Genomic DNA, 21,964 nt, shown 5'->3' on the forward strand with positions numbered 1-21,964 from the left:
GGGAATATCTCTCTTTTTAAGTCAAAATTATCATCAATAATTAGGATAAACCACTACCTTTGGAACCACCAAATTAAAATAGATTATTTGTTAAGATGTGTGGATGAATGCGTGAGAATTATCTTAAGATACCTTCTGTTAACATCTTGTACGTATAAGTGACGAGATTGAGAATCGTCGGAACACCGTCGAATGGCGCGAACTAACGCTGACCGTGTAGATTTAGACACCGGGAGGTCGCCCCCGCACTTAATTGGCTAATTACTGTTGCAACTTATTGCAACTGCAGATTTTTCCCTATTAATACCCTCTGGCCCAAGCAGACACGTCTTTCGTCTGTCAAGTCGCGAAGTGCGTGGACGTCAACCCGGATTAGCTCTCTCGACTAAGAGTAGCGTTGGAAAATTTTAATTGTGACCAGCCTGAAGTCTCGCGCTAATTCGTCAAAACCGAGCATTCAGTTATTGTGTTAGCTGCAAAAGACTCACTATCTCCTACCTTCCAAATTCTTTCCTGTTCTGTACTATTTTTTAAATCTTCAAGAATAGACATTTTTATGATATTCCATTTTCCTTAAATAAACCAAGTTCAGCCCAGATTCAATCCAATCTGGTAATATTAAGCATTTACTCTAAAAATCAAGAACTTTATTACTTCCGTAAAATAATCATTTCAATAATAATAATACACACCATTAAATATCAAAACCGCGAGTGAAACATTCGGACATTTATTGTGAAAAGTAACTTTTGATAATTAAGACTGAGGGACCGGGTTCATCGTTTCCGATATCATCCATTCACCCTTAAGAACTCGAGGTGAGGCCCTGCTCTAGTATACTACTGACGCAGACCGACACGATCCGACGGCTCTCAATTTCGTCACCACAACAACAAATCTAAAGATAGGTTAATCCGAGTGCTAATCTCCAACAGCGAACTAATTTTTGTCTTCACCTTTCTAAATCAAAATTTACTATTGTAATATCTATTTGAAAGTAAGACTAGAGTTGGTGGCTAGCTTTACTACCCCCAATTAGATGAAACGTATTGTTTCCAAGATTTGAATACAATTCGAAATAACAGCAACAGGTATTGGTGTCCAGCTATAGACAATTTCCTTGGGAATTCCGAGAGTTATTCTCCAGTCTTTAGCTCGGCCCCACTTAATAATTAATTCAAGATAATCTAAAAAGAGGGATAAAATATCGAATAATCACGACCGGCTGGTTATAAGTATCGTTCAGGATAGATGTTCTTGGTATCAAATAATAATATCGTTTAGAATAGAATAACACACGGTTTGCTCAACACGCAAACGGTCAAATTTAGTGATTCTGCAGTTTCTCTGCATTTGAATATAAATTCGTTTGTCGGCGTGCACTGTTGTATAAACTCAAACACTTTATAAATTGTTCCTTTCGGGTTCTACGTCATTAACGTCATTCATTGTTACAGAATATACTTTATCTTTTACCAGTTTAATTACTTCAAATCATTTATTTTAAACGCGAATCTTTTTCCATTTCCATTATTAGAAATCAGCCTCAACCATTTAAACAACTCTCACAGACCTGTATAGGACTCGACAACAATGTACCCACATTACCGGCTTATCGAAAGGGAGGTCCTTCTTAGTGTTAATTTTTTATTCATTGTCGTTACGTGGGAGCATCTTTGATTATCCAATTAATCATTAACTACCACCGCTTAGTACACTCTTACCCCACGTAACACCAGCAGCCAAGCAGCCATATCAGTACGTTTTACTTCTTCAAAAGCAAGCAGTTTTTAAATCAACCAGAGATTCGCCGTCCTCCTACACCACCAAGTTCACCTGAGTGCTGCTACACACCACCACCTGTCACTACACCGATTCGCAGTCACACATCTTTGCTGCAGCCTTCACCACAACACAGGTGAACAACCACCGTTCCTTCCATTATTTGGAAACCAAAACCTCAATTTTGTTGTATATATGTATATATAATCAATGAATCAACAAGCATACGTCTAAATATAAAATTCTACAAGTCTCATCTTTGACTTTAGCAGGGACCAACTCCCCGCGGCTCAGTCGAAACGCTAGCCACATCTAGCCCATCAGTCTTTTCTAGGCCTGACTGGATATTTCCGTAAGTTTCTTGCAGGTTTATTCCTCCATCGCGAGGCCACTGACTAGTATCCTACGTGATGGAGACACCTTTCGATTTGATAGAGAACAGGAAGATGCATTCCAGCAATTGAAGACGATTTTGAGCAGCAGACCAGTGTTGAGACTGTATCGCGTCAATGCTGACACCGAACTTCACACCGTCGCTTCGAAGTATGGCTATGGTGCCATATCACTGCAACGAGACGACCAAGACAACGCACTCCACCCGGTATTCTACGCCAGTTGGAAGACAACCCCGGCTGAAGAAAATTACAGCAGTTATGAACTCGAAGTCATAGCTGTAGTCAAGACATCAAAGAAATTTCGGATCTACTTACTCAGCATCTTATTTAACATTGTAACTGACTATGAAGCCTTTTACAAAACCATGAATAGAAAGGACTCATGTGTACGAGTAGCCAGATGGGCTCTTCTGTTGGAAGAGTTCTAGTGCAAAGTCGAACACAGACCCGGCAAGAACATGAGACAAGTCGACGCCTTGAGCAGGAACGCTCTTCCGGAAGTCTCCCTGGTCGAAGAAGAAAGAGAGGGGCTAATAGCAAGCCTAAGAAAAGCACAGTTAGCAGATGATGAACTGAAGAAATTTTTTCATGAAGATGAAAACGACAAACTAGACAGATATGTCGTCAGAAACGGTATCCTTTACAAGGAGATAGACGACGAATTCCTAGTAGTCGTTCCAAAACGGATGCAAGTGGATGTTATCAAGCAAGCCCATGGCAGAGGACACTTTGCGGTCCAAACGATAGATACTTTACTGGAACGGGACTACTGGTTCACGAAAATGAGACCCAAGGTCGAACAAGTGATCAGAAACTGCATGAAATGCATTCTTGCCGAGCGCTAGCAAGGTAAACAAGAAGGATACCTAAACGCAATCAATAAGGGCTAACACCCACTTGACACTTATCATGTCGACCACCTAGGACCATTGCCCTCGACACTTGAGACATAGAATCACATTTTTTTGTGACTGATGCCTTCACAAAATTTTCTTGGCTTTACCCAACGAAGACTACCGGAGCAGACGAAGTCCTGAGTCACTTGCGTAAGCAGGCAGCGATCTTTGGAAACCCCCAAAGAATTATATCTGACCGAGGAACGGCGTTTACATCACACGCTGTCGAAGACTACTGTAAAGAAGAGAGTATTCAACATGTCCTAACAACCTCAGGAGTACCACGCAGCAACGGACAAATAGAACGCACAAACCGAACAATAATCCCGATCCTAACGAAGTTGTCCTTACTGCTTACGACGCAGCAGTATCTCAACTCTACGCTAAACCGAAGTATTGGTACACCGCCATTTGAGCTGCTGGTCGAACAGACTATGCGCTTGAAGAACGATCTCTAATTCCGAAAAATTATCGAAGAAGAGAATCTCATCCTGTTTTAAACAAACCGAGACCAGCTAAGAGATGCCGCCAAGCAGCATATACAAAAGATTCAAGCTGAAAACCGCAAAACGTATAACGCAAGAAGAAGAGAAGCATGCAAGTATCACGACGGCCACCTCGTAGCTGTCAAACGCACCCAATTTGGCCCCGGACTGAAATTATTCCCTAAGTACTTGGGGCCATACAAGGTAACAACGGTAATGCGCAATGACCGATATATCGTACAGAAGATCGGAGAACACGAAGGGCTAAATAATACTCGAGCCGCCGCCGATTACATGAAGATGTGGCGACACTCTCACGATGAAGTCCTTACCAGCGACGAATCAGACATCCAGGACGATGCATAACCAAGATGGCCGAACAGTGGAAATATTCAAAATTTTAAATATCCCGCGGTTGCAAAAAGAGGCCGTCAGAGGGTGACACCAGAGCAGAGACAGGTCCGAAGATAAGAAGAGTGTAAAAACGATCGGAAAACCTGTAACCCAAAAGTTTACCTTGAACTTTAATAAATTCTTTTTTCCATAGCAACTATTATTCCCCACTGAATCCCACATGAAACATGTGCAATTTGAACATAACCTTCAATAAAAAGCATGCGGTCTAAGCCGCTATAGGTGTAGCAACTACGGTTAATGCTTTTATAATTATGTATTTTGTTTTTTGATTGTTGATAACGAAGCCAGAAGATAGTAGGCAGGGCCCGCCGAAACATCACATAATTCAAAAAAAATGCTGAATAAGCATTATGTCATTCATGGACCCCAACCGACGAATCCTTACATGGGTACACATAAACAAACTTATTTCCATTGAAACACAAAATATTCCACGTACAACGTTTACATAAGCAATTATGTAGAAAAAAAAATGGATTTGACAATAAAATACTGGCACACAAACATTTTTCCAGGCTAAAATAGAATAAAATGAGTCTGACTGATGTAAACAATGTATCCACACGTACATGAGAGGCCGGCTTAACCCCCTGGCATTCATCGGTATTAGCCGGCCGTAAACTGTTACTCACTATCGCGCGGTGCTAGTAGTAGTTTTGTCCAGTCAGGTTGCGTCAGTTTCGATCGGTTCGAAAAGCCATGTATCATGAATTGAATTATTCAATGTAAATCATTATGGTGAAGTTGGCATGATGAAAGAATCAATTATTTAAACTTCTTATATGACATTCATTACGTTCATTTCCGGATTCTATACACATTAGGTCTTAGTACACTTAGATGTTTTTTTCATAGATTATTTTTTTTTTTTATCACTTCCCGCAGAAACATATGTATGGAAACTTTCTGTCCATGGAAATTGAGAAACCCCAGCAATCACCTGTCTAGAAGAAACCTTGTAAGAAGACTGAAAATCTAAAAACCATAATCACAATCTTGACCCACATCAGACTTTTAGAAAATAACAGATCGATTGTTCTTTCCACCGTACCAAAAACAGTATCATCCGGAGCCAATAGCTTACGCTGCTGCAGAACGTCGCTTTCTACGAAATGTTTGTAGCACACTGTTTTACCAGCTTTCACACTTTGACTCCGGCGTCTTATCACACCGTTCCACAAATCCTGGCGACCTTATTTTTAGGGACCGCTATAAAATGTAGTTTTTCGTAATTGGAGTCGTATCCCGTGTACAACCAGGTACTGTATACCGCTGCATAATTTACGCAAATACAGTGGACGGTAGATATATGGCCCTGCCGCAAAACTCGAGAAAAGGAAAATTCTCCGAAATAGCTAGCTGCTAATCGCTCCCACTGCTGGCGTCAAAAGCGAGAGCCATGCGCGGTGGGGAGTGATAGTGCAGCCCAGTGAGAGATGGGCACGCTGAGGTGGGGGGTACTGCATTTGTGTGTGTGACCGTGCGCGTGGAGGGTACTCGCTCGCATGGCCTCATACTAAATGGCCATTTATCTGGCGCCCACTGTACTCAAATTTTCCAATCTCTTTTTATTTTAGTATATTAGTGTTCATGATTGATAACAAAAGTAATGATGGCCACGCACATACTAAAAATTTCCGCTGTGCTTCTATTTTAGTGGGATAATATTAGTGACTGTCAATAAAAGACACATAAGTAACGAAAGTAACAACTCAATGTTAGAAAGCGCACTATAAACAGGACCAAATGACTGTTAGCACCCCGTAGCGGCATTAATGGTTCAAAATGGGGTAAGTTGATTTAAAATGGCTAGAGAACGGACATCCGCGCGGATAGAAAGTTTACAAAAAAAAAAGGTTGGCAAACTTGTAACAGATTGTCGGCGGCCGTTTTTTAAAATAAAAAATTTATTTTCCGTCACCTCGACTCCATTTTCGAAAAAATTGCAATATGGATTAACCCTTTGAGTCACACATTTTTTTACTTGATGTTCTTGCCTGAACCTTGTTACTAGTGGGTTCTTTCGTTGCTCATCAGGAATGTGAGGTCAGAATTTAACAATTTCTAAATCAAGTTTATTTCAGGGTTAATTCAAGCTGCCATTTATTCAAAAATGGGGTTGAGGCTAAGAAAACGACTTCCGAGAATCTTTTGTATATTCGCCAACCGTTTATACTTTTTATACAAAAACTTCCGATTCGGCACAGATGGCCGTCGTTTAGACATTTTTGAAATAACTCATCCTGTTTTGAACCACTGTGCGGCAACTACATTCGCTGGTCGCTTTCCTCTACGGTGAATTAGGTCTAGTGCCGTTGAGACAAGAAATTTTCGACGAGACGAGAAACGAGACAAGAAATTTCTTGTCTCGAGGATCGAAATTCTCGTCTCGTCTTTGAGAAATATCAAAGCTTTCTCGTCTCGTCTCAACAGCATCACTATCCCGGCTAAATGGCTGTTTTCGAAAGCGGGATTAGTCATCAGGAAACACAGAAACCGGCTGAACAATCAATCGGCGAGAAATATTTTGTGCATCAACGGATGGATGTCATGCAGCCTAAGATCCAACATTCACAAAAACTTATTTCTGTAAACAATATTTTTTAAAAACGATCAAAAATTGTTCTACATTTCTTCAAGTTACTAAATACATATTCAATTAGAAGCAGGCTATTTCATTCACACCATAATATAAAACCATAATGAAATATATGTGATGTATAGTACTAACATTTTTTCCATCAATTTAACCATATATGAGATATATCCAATCCTCTTTCTCCAGAAACTCGAGGTCCTTGATATAACGAAACCACATGGACTATGTGTAATTTGTATAGGATAATATATGTATATGTGTGTGTGTGCGTGTGTCTAACAAATAAGTATCCAAGTGCTCCTAATACCTAATTCTGATTCCCAATTCTTTTGTTTTTCAACTCTCGAGACTCGAAACATCTCACGAAATTCTCAAAGCTCTCGACAAGATTCGAGACGAGACGAGAAATTTAGATTTTTCTAGTCTCGACGGCATCACTGGCTAGTGCCTGTGTGCTGAGCTGGCTCTACCTACCGACAGAGTTTGCGACGCTCGTGCCATGATAACTGGTGGGGGGCCTCCGATTCATGAAAAATCGCTTCTCCTCTTATGCTGGTGCAAGCTTATTGAGAGAATGTACTGTTCTGACTCGATGTGATTCATCACCGACGATAGGATCTTCGTATTCTCGCCAATTTAATAAAACGCAAAAAACGATACATTCACTTACTTGTGTATGTTTCTCTTTTGTATTGAACAGGTAGTGCGACATTGCCGTTGACATACAATTACCATCACTAGCAATTTTTCTTATTCTTTCTTCCATTTTACTTATATCAACCTCTTTGAATCGATGACATAAATTCTTTTCCCTTTAAGATAAAACTGTCTATCAACAAATATAAATGTTGGGATTTTGGTTCAGGCAAGGACCATGGACAAAAGAAACGGTCGACCTATAATATAGTAACGCTGCGTTTATTAACTGTCTTTGAAGACACCAGTGAGAGAACAGACTGAGCGGCGGCTTGCACCGAGTGTATAGAAGTGGGGAAGAATCTGTTATAGATGAGCGTAGTATGCACATTCAGGAACATAAACACATTAGGCGCTACACTCTTGCAACAAATTTTTATCATCAAAACATGTGAACTATATATAAAAGAGAGATACTGAACGCAATTTTAGATTTTTTAAGGAAAAAAATCAATTTAATCAATTTGAAAAATGTAAAATAAAAATACAAGAAATCGTTTCTTCCACGATAACACTAGGCTCAAAATTTTTGAAATAAACAACAGTATTTTGAGGAATTTTTTGGACAAAAACAAAGCATACAAATAGGTTCAAAAACAACATTCTTATCTAAAATTCCGAAAAAAAATTAGTACAAAAGCTCTTGATATTTTGTTGTGAGCATTTAAAAGAAACAAGCGAAATCTTCCAAGGTTCATATTTTATGCACGGCCAGACGAAAAAATTTGAAGAAAATCGAGAAACCTTTTTTCACAAAATGCAAAAAGATAGCGGAGTTGAAGCCAAATAAAAAATGATAAAATGCAGTATAGGTCGTGTTAATACAGACTGATGGATACATAAAAGAGGTTTGCGTGATTGACGGATATTATTTCACTATAAAGCTGACATATGAAGGAAATTTGAAAAAAAAAGAAATATACAAAGCCAAGAAACAATTAGAAAAATTATCGATTACATAGATACATAATATTTTCAATATTCACAGACAGATATGAAAATTAGTTGAATAGACAAAATGCCCATAATATACCAAGATTCGATATGATAATATGATATTACCGAATAAAAAATTCGAAACGTAGGAAAATTGAAAATAGAAAACAATAGGAGCCATAAAAATGTATAAAAGATCGAAAATGTTCCTCGACTTACTCCCAAAATGGAGGTACGAGTTTCATGTTGGAACGGCAAGTTTTAGCCCCGAAACACAATAAACGTGTTTATGGAAACCCAATGCTAATAAAAGAGTTAAATTTCCCACGGTCCAAGCTGCGGCTGGCTAACGAGAAACGTATGAAAAATATGACACAATTCACAAATGTTCCTCGTTTGACCCCCAAAAGAGCGGTATGAGTTTTATGTTGAAATGCGGAGTTTTACCCTCGAAAATCAACAAATTGCATTGTTTTTCGTGAGCACATGACCCTATTTTACATTTTTTCGCAAAGTTCTATATTTACTCGACTATTCACGCTAATTAACACGTGCCAGAACATAAGATTAGGAATTTTCGGATCGGGGGCTACGGGCCCCTATTCGTCTCTGGATTTCGACAACCTGCAGCCAACTTCATCGTCGTCTCTATTGCAGCTTGTTTCGCCGCGTAAAATTCACACCTTTCCATGGACTCAGAAGTTTTTGGATACATATGTCCTGATTTGATTTCCACAACTTCGTCGAACTCCTTGTCCTCTCGTGTAGTCGGGTGACACAAATTCCTTGTAGGCTTGTATTTATCTGCACTTCCTTTTCTTCAAAAAAATGGCTGCTCTCCATTTATTGTCCCATATGTGATTAACTGTCAAATATAATTCCAACCGTTCCATAAACGTTTCTCAGTCATCCTTGCCCAGCTTAAATTCCAGCTTGATTTTCGACTCAATTTTTGCTATTTCTCTTGAGCTATTACTTATATTTCCTTAAGCAAGTTGAGATAATTGGTAAATTTTTTTTTCTACCTTTCGGTAAAGTGTTTTGTTTTAGACGCTACATCAACAGTTGTTAAACGAATACACAAGTTTTCTTTTGATAACGACGATACTTCATTTTTACCTTTAGTCCTTTCTACAAAATCAGTATATTCTTTATCAGACATTAGTCTTTTTGACGCATACATGGTTCGAGATTACTCGTCGCCAATTGTTATGAATTTTCACTAGTATATGAAATAAGACACTTCACAGATATACAATTTTTATTTATAATGTAGTACAATGGATATAAAAGTAAGAAATACAGTCACGTGGTGCCTGTACAGTAACAGCACTACACGAATGATCACGCCTGCGGTCAAGACAGCTCTACTGGCCTTTAACCGGCGTGCTCGTTTTTTGTCTCACTGTTCAGGCATACACGCAGGGTCGTCTTGACCGTATTGGGCGCCGTGGTCCGAAATTTAGTCTGCGCCCCCCTTGCCAGCAAAAATATAAAAATAAAACTTAATTTTTGTGTTCCATTTTTTTAATTTAATTATTTAATTTATTCTACAATAAAATCATATACATTTTCAAATATCAAATTTAAATTTTCTGGCTCTTAAGTTGGCAAAACTTTTTTATGATATCGTCTGTTTTGGAACCTACTTTCGATTCGATACTTATTATGGCCAAATTTGTCGATCTATCTTGTGTCATGGTTGATCGTAAGTAGTTTTTTACTCATTTTGATTTCAAAAAGGACTCATTAAATAGATCTTCCCTGTCAATATCCGATCTATTTGAACGTGATAACTTTTCTTCTCAGTTTAGACATTGTGCTTTTCTTGATCTCCCTCCAATGCCCTCCAATTGTCGATTTTTCGAAAAAATGAATACTTGTCGTTATGTTCTGTTAATAAATCGAATCTTTCATTCAATTGCTAGATCGCGGTGTCGAGTAGCAAAAAATAAAGATTTACTTTAAATTTTGTTTTTTAGGCTCATCTACAGCCTCGTAATTAAAATGTCTTTTTCGGGGACGTGGACAAACAGTTTCGGTGAATTCAGATTCACATTCTATATCTTCAGCAATCAATGTTGAATCAAGTAGCAACTGTTCAAATGCAATGTCTGTGCGGTATGCGCTTAAATCGTTTGTTAGGCAGATCGATCGTTTGACCGCTCTTACAGTATTAATTTTTGCTAAAATGTTGTACCATATTACAACTGAATATACGAATTTATAAGTCTTCAGTTCTAACATTGAAGAACTCGCCATGTTTCTTGCGTCACTGACGTACTTATCAATGATAAAAATAGAGTATAATGTATCGTAAATTTTATCCATATCAAAGCAAAGAGGTTTTAGACTGTGACTTTGCCACCGTATATTGAAAAAGGTTTTGATGTCAAAGTAGGTATCTAGTTCGTAATGATATCCCAACGTGAAGTTAATGCCGAAAAAATATATATATTTTATGAACGATAGAAAAAAAGTTTGATGTTGCCAATGCACTTTTAGCGGCATCATTCACTACCAAATTAAGCGTGTAAGCGTCAAACGGAACGTTAAACGCACGAGGATTCGTGTCCAATATTTTTTCCTCTTATGTTTGCCCCATTATCAAATCCTTGGCCTCGTAAATCTTCTGGTTCAATATTGCATGATTTCAATAAATTTAATAAACAAGTTGCTAAACCTTGTCCAGTAGTATCAGTTACAGGCAAAAAACCTAAAAAATGTTTCCTCACTTCAGCAATTTTTGTTGACAGGTTAAAATAAACAAACCTTTCAATAACAATAAGTTATTCTTTGTGTGAGATATTAGGTGTGCAGTCTAGATACAGAATAGTATTTAGATTGTTCTTAAAGATCAACTATAGTAGTTCTAATTTTTTCAGAAAATAAATTAATCAATTTATATTGAATATTATGGTCAAGGTAATGGGGCATGCGATGCTGAGCACTTTGAATTGAAGCAATATGTTCTGATCGTATATTATCAAAGTAAGAAATACATTCTACTAATTTTAGAACATTTCCGTTATTTGAGTCGATTAATTTTTTAGTAGATCCTCTAAAAGCTAAATTTTGAACAGCTAAGAATTTTATGATTTCGAATACCTATCCTCTCCAAAACTGTCGTCCAACTCTTTTTCTCGCATGCTTTTTGAGCTTGATTAACAGAGTTTACTGTTTAACCGTTTGCTAAGTCATTTCCTAGATCTCAATATTTTTTTTTTTTCAAAAGTATGTGGCCTGAACTCTTTTTACGTCTTTCTGAATTTCTCGATAAATGCCTCCAGTCTCTAAAACCAGTTTGACCATTAAATGCAGTGCTATTAATATTGAAAGGCTTACAGAGAAAATAGAATACAGAATCTGTAGATTTTGAATAAACAAGCCAATCACGGCAAATAATTTCGTTATTTTGTAACTTTACTGTAATATGTATCGTTATACGACCTATTATTGCTATCAAAAGGATATGCAGATATTTTAACCCGAACTGGTCCATTTTTTTTTTTTATAAATAATCCTAATTTATGGGGTATTATTTGTGGCCAGAGAGCAGGGTCATTCGCGATATCTTCAGAAGATCGTGCATCCGATGAAAATTCAGAGGTCGCGATTCATTTGGAGTAGGCAAAGTACTGGGAAGGATTGTGTCTTTTGGAGCAGGCGTCCTCTTTCGTGAAATAGGTGTCTCTTCTGAAGAAGGCGCCTCATCTGAAGTAAGTATCTCTTTTGATTGTCCAGTTGATGTTGATGAAGATGTCGCTGAAATTCAAAATGACATGAAGTAGAGCATCGAATTATTAAAATTGTTTCATTACAAATGTTTTTTCTAGGTATTCAACCATAGTATTACCCGAAACAAAGGTATCGAAATCCAAAATACAAAACACAGATTTTATTCTAAACTGAACCGAAATAAACTTATCGGGTCAAAAAAGACAGTCAATCGGAGAAGCTTTTTAATGTTTTCTTCTTACTCAAGTTGTTTTTTTCTATTTTGAGCACCCGATAGTTTCTTCTTACCACCCGCTAATTCGGCCATGTATTAAATAAAAAACGAAGCACAATAAAATATCTCACACAGATCATAGGTAATTATGATTTTATACGTTTGAAATAGATCACGATGTTTGTTAACAACTTATTACTTCATTTCTGCACTGCAATGATACCGTACCACTTAACATTTTTAAATTAAAAAAAAACTGACTTACTTTGACAAAGTTAAATCAATTTCCACAAAACAACAATTTTACACAAACCCCTTGCACAAATTAGCATTTCACTACACGAATTGAATAACTTTTCTTCAGTATAAAATAAGGAAGTATGCCAAACTGTACGTACGGTCACTTACTACGACTATCGCTAATTTAATGGTAGCGGTTTTATTTGTATTGTATTGGTGACTCGATACTCGCTTTAAGCGGGTGGCGATATGTCAAAAAGCGGATGACGCATGTCAAAGGCTCACTTGTAGCTGTAAGCTCGTTTGTACTTATAAGATCTAAATTGGATTGCACATCGCGAGTCGCAAGGCGAATGTGCCGAAAGCTACATGATATTACATCTCATGCGTATTTTGTAAACAATATTGATGTCTATATTTTCATAAATATAATGAATATGCGTTAAGTAATTATTTAAAACTGATTATGATTACGCATGGTATGTGTAGGTATAAGGCGGTTGGCCCCCTAAGACCCTGCGCCCGCGTGCCATGCACCCTTCACACCCCGGGTGAAGAGGGTACTGCATACGCGCGTTACATATGAAACACACACACGCGAATAATACACCGACAATTGGAAAAAAGTTTAAAACTTGACTAACGCGTCCCACTTATGGGTGAATCGGCATCAGTGTCCAAATCAAATGTTATAAAAAAAAACGATTCTACGAATCGCCATTATTGTAATTCGTGCCGATTGCAGTGAACACGAATGAAACGAAATCCCTTATACTATGCAATAAAAATCAATCTGAGTAGATTCTACTACCATTACGCTAAGATTAACGATTTGATACATGATTTTATCATTACTGAAGAATTCATTAAAATCTGGTGTTTTTATTCGATTCAAATGTTTTGAGCCCTTTTTACTCATTGACCAGATACCTACAATTGTCTGATAGACATTCGAGAAATTTTGCATTACACTGCAGTTATAATGCGAAATTGTAATTGTAGACAGTCGTCTGTTATACCATATACTTGCAGTAATCTATTTTCATACACTTGAGAGATAAGTGTAGGTAACAATTTTTCAGATGATCTCTAAATGTATCTAGGTATAGCGAACAAAATAAGTATAAAAATATTGGAATTGTATTTAAAGCAGCGGAGTTCGAGAGTGAATACTCAACGAGAAGGCTAGAAGACAGGTGATTTTTGGGAATATGTCGTTCGAAACTATGAATCAGTTTCTGAAAATTCTTTGCGGATTTAAAAACGGATGTTTGAATTTAATTTACTTAATTCGGTCGATAAAAAATATTTGAAAATTGAAATGACTTTCACCCACCCCCGAATTTCCTTTAAAAAAAAAATAATTTTTTGGTTTCAACGATCTTAGATTCGTTTATTCGCTTTTACTTTAAAGAAATAACTGTGAAGTCAAGAAATAGGTTTTAATGATTGTGGGTATGATGAGAATATCAGTTCGATTAGTTTATTGTGAAGTGTTTGATTCAAAAGTTGGAGCTGAGTGCACAGTTTCCGAGGTAATAGTCCAGTCAACAGAGAATTTCACTTCAGAAATGAATGCGAGTATTAAAATTAATCTGAATTTTTTCATGTACCTGAAATACCTATTTGCAAAGTTTAGCCAAAAAATTGGCTCTGTGAATATTTGTAAAAAAAATTATTGAAAAAAAGAGGTTCTTGCCCTGTAACTATTACACTTTTCTGTTATTTTTATAAACTAACAGCGCCAATTGTGAAAAGGGTTTTTTGCGAAAAAAAACTGCATGACGCAAATTCCTAACATCAAGATTGATGTATCTATAATTATTTAATCAATGCTCTGATCTTAGAGCTACTGAAACTAGTCCAGTCAAATTATCATGCCCAGCACATAATTCAACGGCAGAACAATGTCGAAATTTCCAGAAGCATTAGTTAGCTTAATATCACCACTCAACCAACCGGTATTCTCCAGACTATATTGCTGATCCAGACTCAAGGATAAGTGACCCTTCATCACGCTAGTGATACCAACATTTTTATTTCGATCAATCTCCACACCGTTCAACTCGTAGCGAACTTCCTCAAACAAATGGCAAACAGCCATATTGATCAATTTCGTAGTCGCCACCACAGTCACACCGTGATCGTTCATAATATTTCCTTGGATGTGGAAAGAGCGTTTACTAGGCAGTGGGCACAAGTCTTGATGTTGGAAAACAATATGGATTTCATCGTTGTTCTGGAAGGTGGATGATGCAAACGGCAGATGAGCATGAATCTCTAAGTGCGCAATCGATTCGTCGAATGCCACCGGTTTCTGTATTCTTATTATTTCTTGCATGGCAACACGCACAGGATGCAGCAAACACGGATTCTTATTTTCCAACATTCCCACGTAATCAAGGACTTAGGCTCTGGAGAAACCGAACGTTCAGAGATGTCAGCCTTGTTGGCGATGTAAGCTTCGCCAGAGGTGCTGAACGACTGATGATTTTTGACCATAACGTCTCACTTTTATAACTTTTGCCCAACTTTTTCGGCTGAAACACGATTTCCATTATTTGAGAGATACGACATGTAAAGACTGTACGGCGATTGGTAGGTAAGTGACGGTAGCAGGCACTTCGACAATCTTATACCTGCTGGAACACTTGAGAAAAATTCGTGAATCGTGTGAGCTCGACGCTCGTTTACGTACGCCCCTGTGGTTATGTTGCACTCGACGCGTAAAGTATTAACCGTCAGTATGGCTACCAGTGATTCTGATTTATGAGTAACGTCTCGTGCTAGCTCAACCGCTTTAAATCTCAATAATCGACCGATGGAATCTTTGGGTTTAAAGTCTACTTACTTGATTGCACGTGACTTCACTGTTCAGCTCACTGTCGTTGGCTCGCAGACTGAGCGTGATTTCGGCGGGTAGCTCCTTACGCAGAAAATTTTCAATATCCTCAATTTCATAGGTTCCCATGGGTATCGTGATGAGCTCTCTGCTGTTGTCCGCTCGTTTCAGGTGAAATTTATCACACGTCGCATAAATATTGGGTATTGAATAGAATGTCAGAAACTTGACGAGTCCGAGAACATAGTTCTTCCCCGGTGATAACTCGATTGTGGAGAAATATCGAGCCTCCCGCACGGAGGATGTGCCTTACAGTATGAAAGTTAACGATTCCCAAATGACTAATACTCGCTCATGTGACACTTGTCTTTTTATAACTTTCCGCTGAGAAATTTGAGACACAAGTAGCCGCAAATCACAGTATCATATTCCTGATACCTCTTATGATTCTATACAACGCTACCAACACTGAGATACTTCATTTAACCCTTAGGCGGTTTCAAATCACCGAAACTATCGAAATACAAAACGTGATTGCCATTTTTCTTGTACGCAACCCGACGTGTCCATGGACCGTTTTTATCGTCACGATCAATAATTGCAGATTTTCGCATTTTAGGCCCTGATTTCGGTAGATCATGCCGCATGAAAACGCAGCAAAAATGTAAAATTTTCATATTTTCAGCATAGTTGCGTAAATCAATGTGGGTCGGACCTCGGAGTGGTAGCTTTGCTTGTTTTATTCCGGTCGTAAAAACAGATCCATGCCGCTGCGGTAGGGGCACAGGTATAATCACTTGCCTAGCGCAATCGCCTCCATTGTTGTATTGTGCGTTTAGTTTCGTTCAACCGATGTTTGTTAACACTAGCTTCGTTAACAGCTTCAGCTATACCCGCAGCACTATCCGCTAGAGCCCCAGTAGCGCTTAGACCGGCCAGAATTGAAATGATAAACGGCAGGATACCGCCAATTTTATCAGGCATAGGTATCACACGAGGTACACGGATATTCTTCCCAGTCCCACACGCGGCCACACGAGCACCCGCTAACGCCGACTCGACGGCTTTATAACCTCGTTGCATGGCGACCTTCGCTGCAGTGATGATGGATTTAAGATTCACTGTTCTCTTCCGCTTTTCACTGTTCCCACCTGTTGTAGATTCCTTCTTCGCAGCCACTCCAAGTTTTGACCGCTTCACAGCTGAACCCATTCAGAGTTTAGATTCAGCTTTCATGGTGTTGGTGACTCCCCAGGCTACAGCCTTCTCACCCACACTAGAGTCCTTGGCCAAGACTTGATTTCACGCCTTCTCAGCAAGCACTTTGTCGGCAAGATTTCTCGTTGCGATATCTCGATTCTTTGCGTATGCAATGTCGTGGTCTTTACACGCAGCGTCCAGCAGATAGATCCTCAAATCTCCACGAGCCAACCTCTTGGTTAATTCCGTTCTGGGACCACAGTACTGATACCCCGGCACGTGCAATTCAACTGGGAGATGATTGATGATTTTGTTTAGCAAACGACCACCGCGTTACTTCTGTGTGCAGGTCCTCATAGTTGGGCAACAACTCACGAGACTTCTATAAAAGGATGAATTTATGTATCATCATCTTAGTTTTCGTTGTCATGTGAATCAAGCATCATGAGATTTCAAGATCAGCCCGATAAACTACCTGTCGCGAATTTCAATAAAATGGTTCAGCATGGAAAAAGGAAGATAGAAAAACGACATGAAAAATTGCTGCCAAATACCGTGAGAGCAATATTTTGCGGGCCGACCAATTGTGGTAAAACTAACCCTCTTCTCTCACTTATCACCAACGGCAATAGATTGCGATTTGAAAATGTCCACGTCTACTCGAAATCTCTCATCCAGCCAAAGTATCAATTTTTACAAAAGTTACTAGAACCCTTACAGGGTATGGGTAATTTCGCGTTTCGCGAGAATGATGAGGTTGTAAAACCGAAAGATGCTCGCCTCAACTTTGTCATGATTTCCGACGATGTGGCCTGTGAAAAGCAAGATAATGTCAGAGCATACTCCGGCATGGGCAGGCATCGCGATGTCGATAGCTTTTATCTAAGTCAAACGTATGCGCGCATTCCAAAACACCTGGTGCGTGACATTACAAAATTATTGGTGCTATTTTGGCAAAATAGAATCAATCTGAAACATAATCACAACGATCACGTGAACGCAGACATGACGTATCAGAAACTTAAAGACTTGTGGTTGGCATGCTGGAATGACGGTGATTACAGTTTTACCGTAATTGAAAAGGATAGCGAAATCAATGGGGAGAGATATGGAAAGGGGTTTGACTGCTTTATAAGCAAAAACTAACATAAACTTGCACAGTTCCATTGCAACAATTGAGCCGGCAACATGGAGAGAACCAAGATTCCTAAGCATAGCTATACATTGAGTGAAATATTGAAAGCATGCGATGTCATACATGGGAAGCACAAGATGATCAAGTAGGACAAGGACGTGACCGAACATTCTATGCGGGTGGTATTTAAGCCTTCAGTAGCACCGTTGCAAGAATTGTTGGATACCTCAAAGCAGCAGCAGCAGCAGCAACGGCAGCATATTGAACAAGAAATTAAAACGCAACTAACGGATGTTACAATGCAAAAATAAGAAGAAAAAGATGACAAGAGTACCAGAGATGGCGATGGGTGTGATAAGGATCTGAACAAGGGCAATTTGATCGTTGCAAATGATAAAACACTGAAGTTTGGTGAAATTTCTACTAGAAACACGCCTGTGGAGAAAACAACGGATTCTATGGCGCGATATTTGAAAATGTTCAGCACAAGCAAAAAGAGGGGTTTGGATACCACATACGGTGTTCGAAAGTTGACAAACTTGGTATGATGATTGGTGATACGCCAATCAATTGCATTGATAATCTGAATAATGTGGGGTATAAAAGTCACAAGAGAACACCTGCATTACTTGAATGATTGTTTAAAAAATGCCCCGATGCAACGATTGTAAATTACGCAGACAAGAATAATTACATAAAAATTGTAACGATGACAAAACCAAGCCGATGGAAGTCTTCGAGACAATTTAAAAATCACAAAGTATAGAAATTTCATTGCACAACACGTCAGCTCGCCGAAAAAATCATTTAAAGGCTTACCTGTTCACAAGATTGCGCGAAAGGAGGGTCTAGATGTTGATTACGTCTACTGGGATGATCCAAATGAAATTGTAGATCGTCTCTGACTACTCATGGCGTCACAAGCTGCAGGCAATGCCAACCATTCCAACGAAATAGCCTCCATTATTGAGGAGTTGCGCGAGGCTGGAATCGTTTATTAGCGGCGGATGAACATTGAATCATCATTTGTTCAGTGACCGTCCAGTGATGAGTATGAACATATTTGGGCGACACTCAGAGCGTGGTCGGGTTAATGAATTTAGTCGTGGGCCTCCGGGTGTTGAATTCGAAATCACCCTCGACAATTAGCATGATCCGAGGGGGACGCAGCGGCAAACCACCAAGGTACGATATCGGTCTGCCCAGGTATCAATTGCCGTTTGTCATTTTGCTAACTCAGAGCCAATTTTTCCTGAACGATGGTGCTAACTTGATATTTTTTGCTACGTATTGAGCATTGAGGACAGGCCAACTCTTTGTAGGCCAACAGACAGCGCTCATAATCGTCAAACTCAATCGTTTTCAACGTTGAACTTTTGACATCCTTGGCACATCTGCTCACTTTGATATCGTTGATGTGTTTCTTTTCGTCCTGACCCATGGTTGTAAATGTGTACAGTTTCGCTCGTAACCCAATGAACTCGATCATAATTGTTCCGTTGTTCTCATCCTTCGTCAGACCCAGACATTTTTTGTTTTTGAGCGGAATACCGTACACATTGTCGGGAGGGTAGTCAGAAGTGTCAAACATTGCGTCGACATCACATTTGACGATATCATAGATATGAGGCACATTGAATTGGTAAATAAGACTGTCGAAGTCGGTGTACATCAATTTTGCCTGTTTGTTCGGAAAGTAAGTTTTGACATAATTATAATGAACATCGTACAGAATAATTTTGGAGAGATCTAGGATTGCGGTGCCAATGTATATAAGCTTAGCGAAGCAAACTTTGACACGATTCATTTCTATGACAACCATATCTGTGTCAAATACGGTGCAGCTGTGAAAGTTTGCTTGCACAATGGTTCTCGCACCACCTCTTCCCTTCCATTTTGTGACCAATTTAACATCTTTGTGATTTCGCACTTTCTCCATAGTCTCACCAAACACCGCGTTATTCATGAGTCTGTAAAGGTTTTTCTCAAACTGGTTCCTAGACTGCTTGCGCATGTTGGCAATAACAGTGATGTAAGGTTTGAGCCATGGAGATTGTGCAAACTTCAAAACTCTGTGCACTCTCGTTAATTTTAGTCCTAAACTCAAACACAGCTTCAAATTTATATAGTGCAATATATACTTTGTTTTGGGGTGAAGGGTGGTAACAAATTCAGCGCTTTGACCACCTGGAGATGTAAATTACTCAGGACAAAAGGGTAAATTTTTCTGATCCTCATGAAGCTCTAAAGGGTAGTCACAAACCAACTCCAAGATGTAACCAATCAATGAATCGTCCGGGTGAGTTGATATATCGATGGTATTATGTTTCCACTCGAACGAACCGATTGGTAAATGTGCAGTCATAGCCGCACTGTATAGATTGTTTACGTCAGAATACATAAGATATGATTCCACGTTACTCGGATTAAAATCTTTCCCCATAAACCTCTTCTTGGCCCGAGCGTGTCGAATAGAACATTGTGCTACACCGCCTCAAATGCTTCTTTCAATAAATAACACCATTTTAGGATCGTCTGAAAGTTATCAATTTACTCTAGTATATTTGAACATCGCGTGAAAAGTAAGTCCCGGCGCTGTTTAGTAGTGCAACGGATCTAAATTATATGTTTTAATGCAAGTGGCTCAGAAATCTTGAGAAATATCGGCAAGCAAAAGACATCCGTCTTTAAATATAAATCTAAATAATCCTCCAATGACTCTGAATGAAATTCCCCCCAAACATTTTTAGCGTGCTTATAATCGGCGTCTGAAATATTTTCATCGCAGAGGTGTGAGTATAAATGCTTCTTAGCAGGTAATCACGTTTCATCGAGTTTCTCCCAACAATCGACGTATTCATAAGGAAAAACGCCTTTGCGCGTCATCAAACTAAACTTTGTCGAATCATTATAGAATTCACGCGTCATGTGTTTATCTGCATCATTCAAATATGACGAAAGTTAATCGATACTACCAGCCATGAATCAAAACGAATCGGTGAATCTCAAGCGCATCATTGTCCCATCTACACGTTTCTGAAGGATATATATTTTTCCTTATTTATGGGAAGCAGTGTAATTTCACCGGGAAAAGTTGATGCTAGTGATTTTATTAAAAACTGTCAATCGTAACCAGACAAATTGTGAAAAACAACTGGAATTGTATGCGTCTCTCTGAAATTCAAATTACACCGATTACGAGCAGGACCGCGATATTTACCCGTAAAGCGACAGTGATCGTGACCCTTTTTCTCCTTAGTGGTAAACAGCCTTTCACAAATATAACAATTTTTGCGTGCATGTAACGACCGCGTTGCACTTGGGTAGGAGACTTCATCGGAATTATGTTTTTGAGGCGTGACTACTGGAATTGATAAATCTTCAAGCTGCTGCATCAATCAATCTATGCAATCAGCGCCGCCTTCACTGTGGAATTCTGATGAAGTCTCATTGTACGCGATATGTACGTACATAGTATTGTAATGTTCTTGGACGTTACGGAAATAAATATGGATTCGTGAGTTTGATTATTAAGCCAAAATCAAAGGCGTAAATAAAATGTTGAGAAAAAGCTTCAATTGCATGGTACGTGTTTCTGGTTTTAAGTCTGAAACAAGACTGTTTTGACAATAATGTTGATTGACGCAGCAACCTTATTCTTTTGAAAGACATAAGAGGTTTATGAACGTCTTTTATCTATGATGACTACTAGATCATTAAAAAGGGGGCAAAACGGGTGATTTCACCGTTTGTAACACTACTTCCCCCAAAGGAAAAGAGTCGTCCCGACTTAGGAAAGATAAAACAATTGTAAAAGTGATCTAGCAGTCAGTGCTCAAAAGTGAGTTGGAGCTGTGGCTCTAAAAATTTGAAGACTTCCTGTTTTACTATTTGGCATTTGTCCACAGTCTTAAGGTAAACCACAGAAAACCTTGAGCAGATCGTTGAGACTGAAATTGAATTTCAAAATTTTATGTGCCTTGGTTTATAAAGGTCAGTGTTATCCAGTGTTATGTATCTTCATGAATTTGAAGACATCAAAATCATCCGGATCGTCGTCGAAAAGGAAATCCATTCTTCTTCAGGGTTAATAGTCCGGTGAATCAAACACAGATGAGTACGACGAGGCGGGAAACCATAACCGGGAAAACTCTGGGTCCTAGCCAAGGTAAAGGCTGATTCCCCCTGAGAACCGGCACAGGAATCAGGAAAAATAAATGGATGACTAAATCCAAGACTTCTTCAGAAACAGCACACCCTAGAGTTTGGAGGACAAATGTGAGTGGTGGTATAATAATCAAATTTTCCAAGTGAATTTGGGAAAATGCACGAATAAGATGAATTGAATATTGATTGAAAAGAAAAGAAACGATCTTATCTCATTTATTT

At 38.8% G+C, this 21,964-nt stretch overlaps 2 protein-coding genes across 2 annotated transcripts in view; one reads left to right on the forward strand and one right to left on the reverse strand.

The window, feature by feature from the left end:
- Positions 1-21,964, forward strand: part of Fife (regulating synaptic membrane exocytosis protein fife) — a 2,091,151-nt gene that overhangs the window by 90,686 nt on the left and 1,978,501 nt on the right. The gene's annotated exons all lie outside the window — the stretch shown is intronic.
- Positions 18,807-19,589, reverse strand: LOC138191295 (uncharacterized). Its single transcript, XM_069137938.1, has one exon. The coding sequence runs from the start codon at positions 19,587-19,589 to the stop codon at positions 18,807-18,809; it is 783 nt and encodes a 260-aa protein (XP_068994039.1).

This window comes from Neodiprion pinetum, chromosome 7, assembly GCF_021155775.2.
Source record: "Neodiprion pinetum isolate iyNeoPine1 chromosome 7, iyNeoPine1.2, whole genome shotgun sequence".
Lineage (NCBI taxonomy): Eukaryota > Metazoa > Arthropoda > Insecta > Hymenoptera > Diprionidae > Neodiprion > Neodiprion pinetum.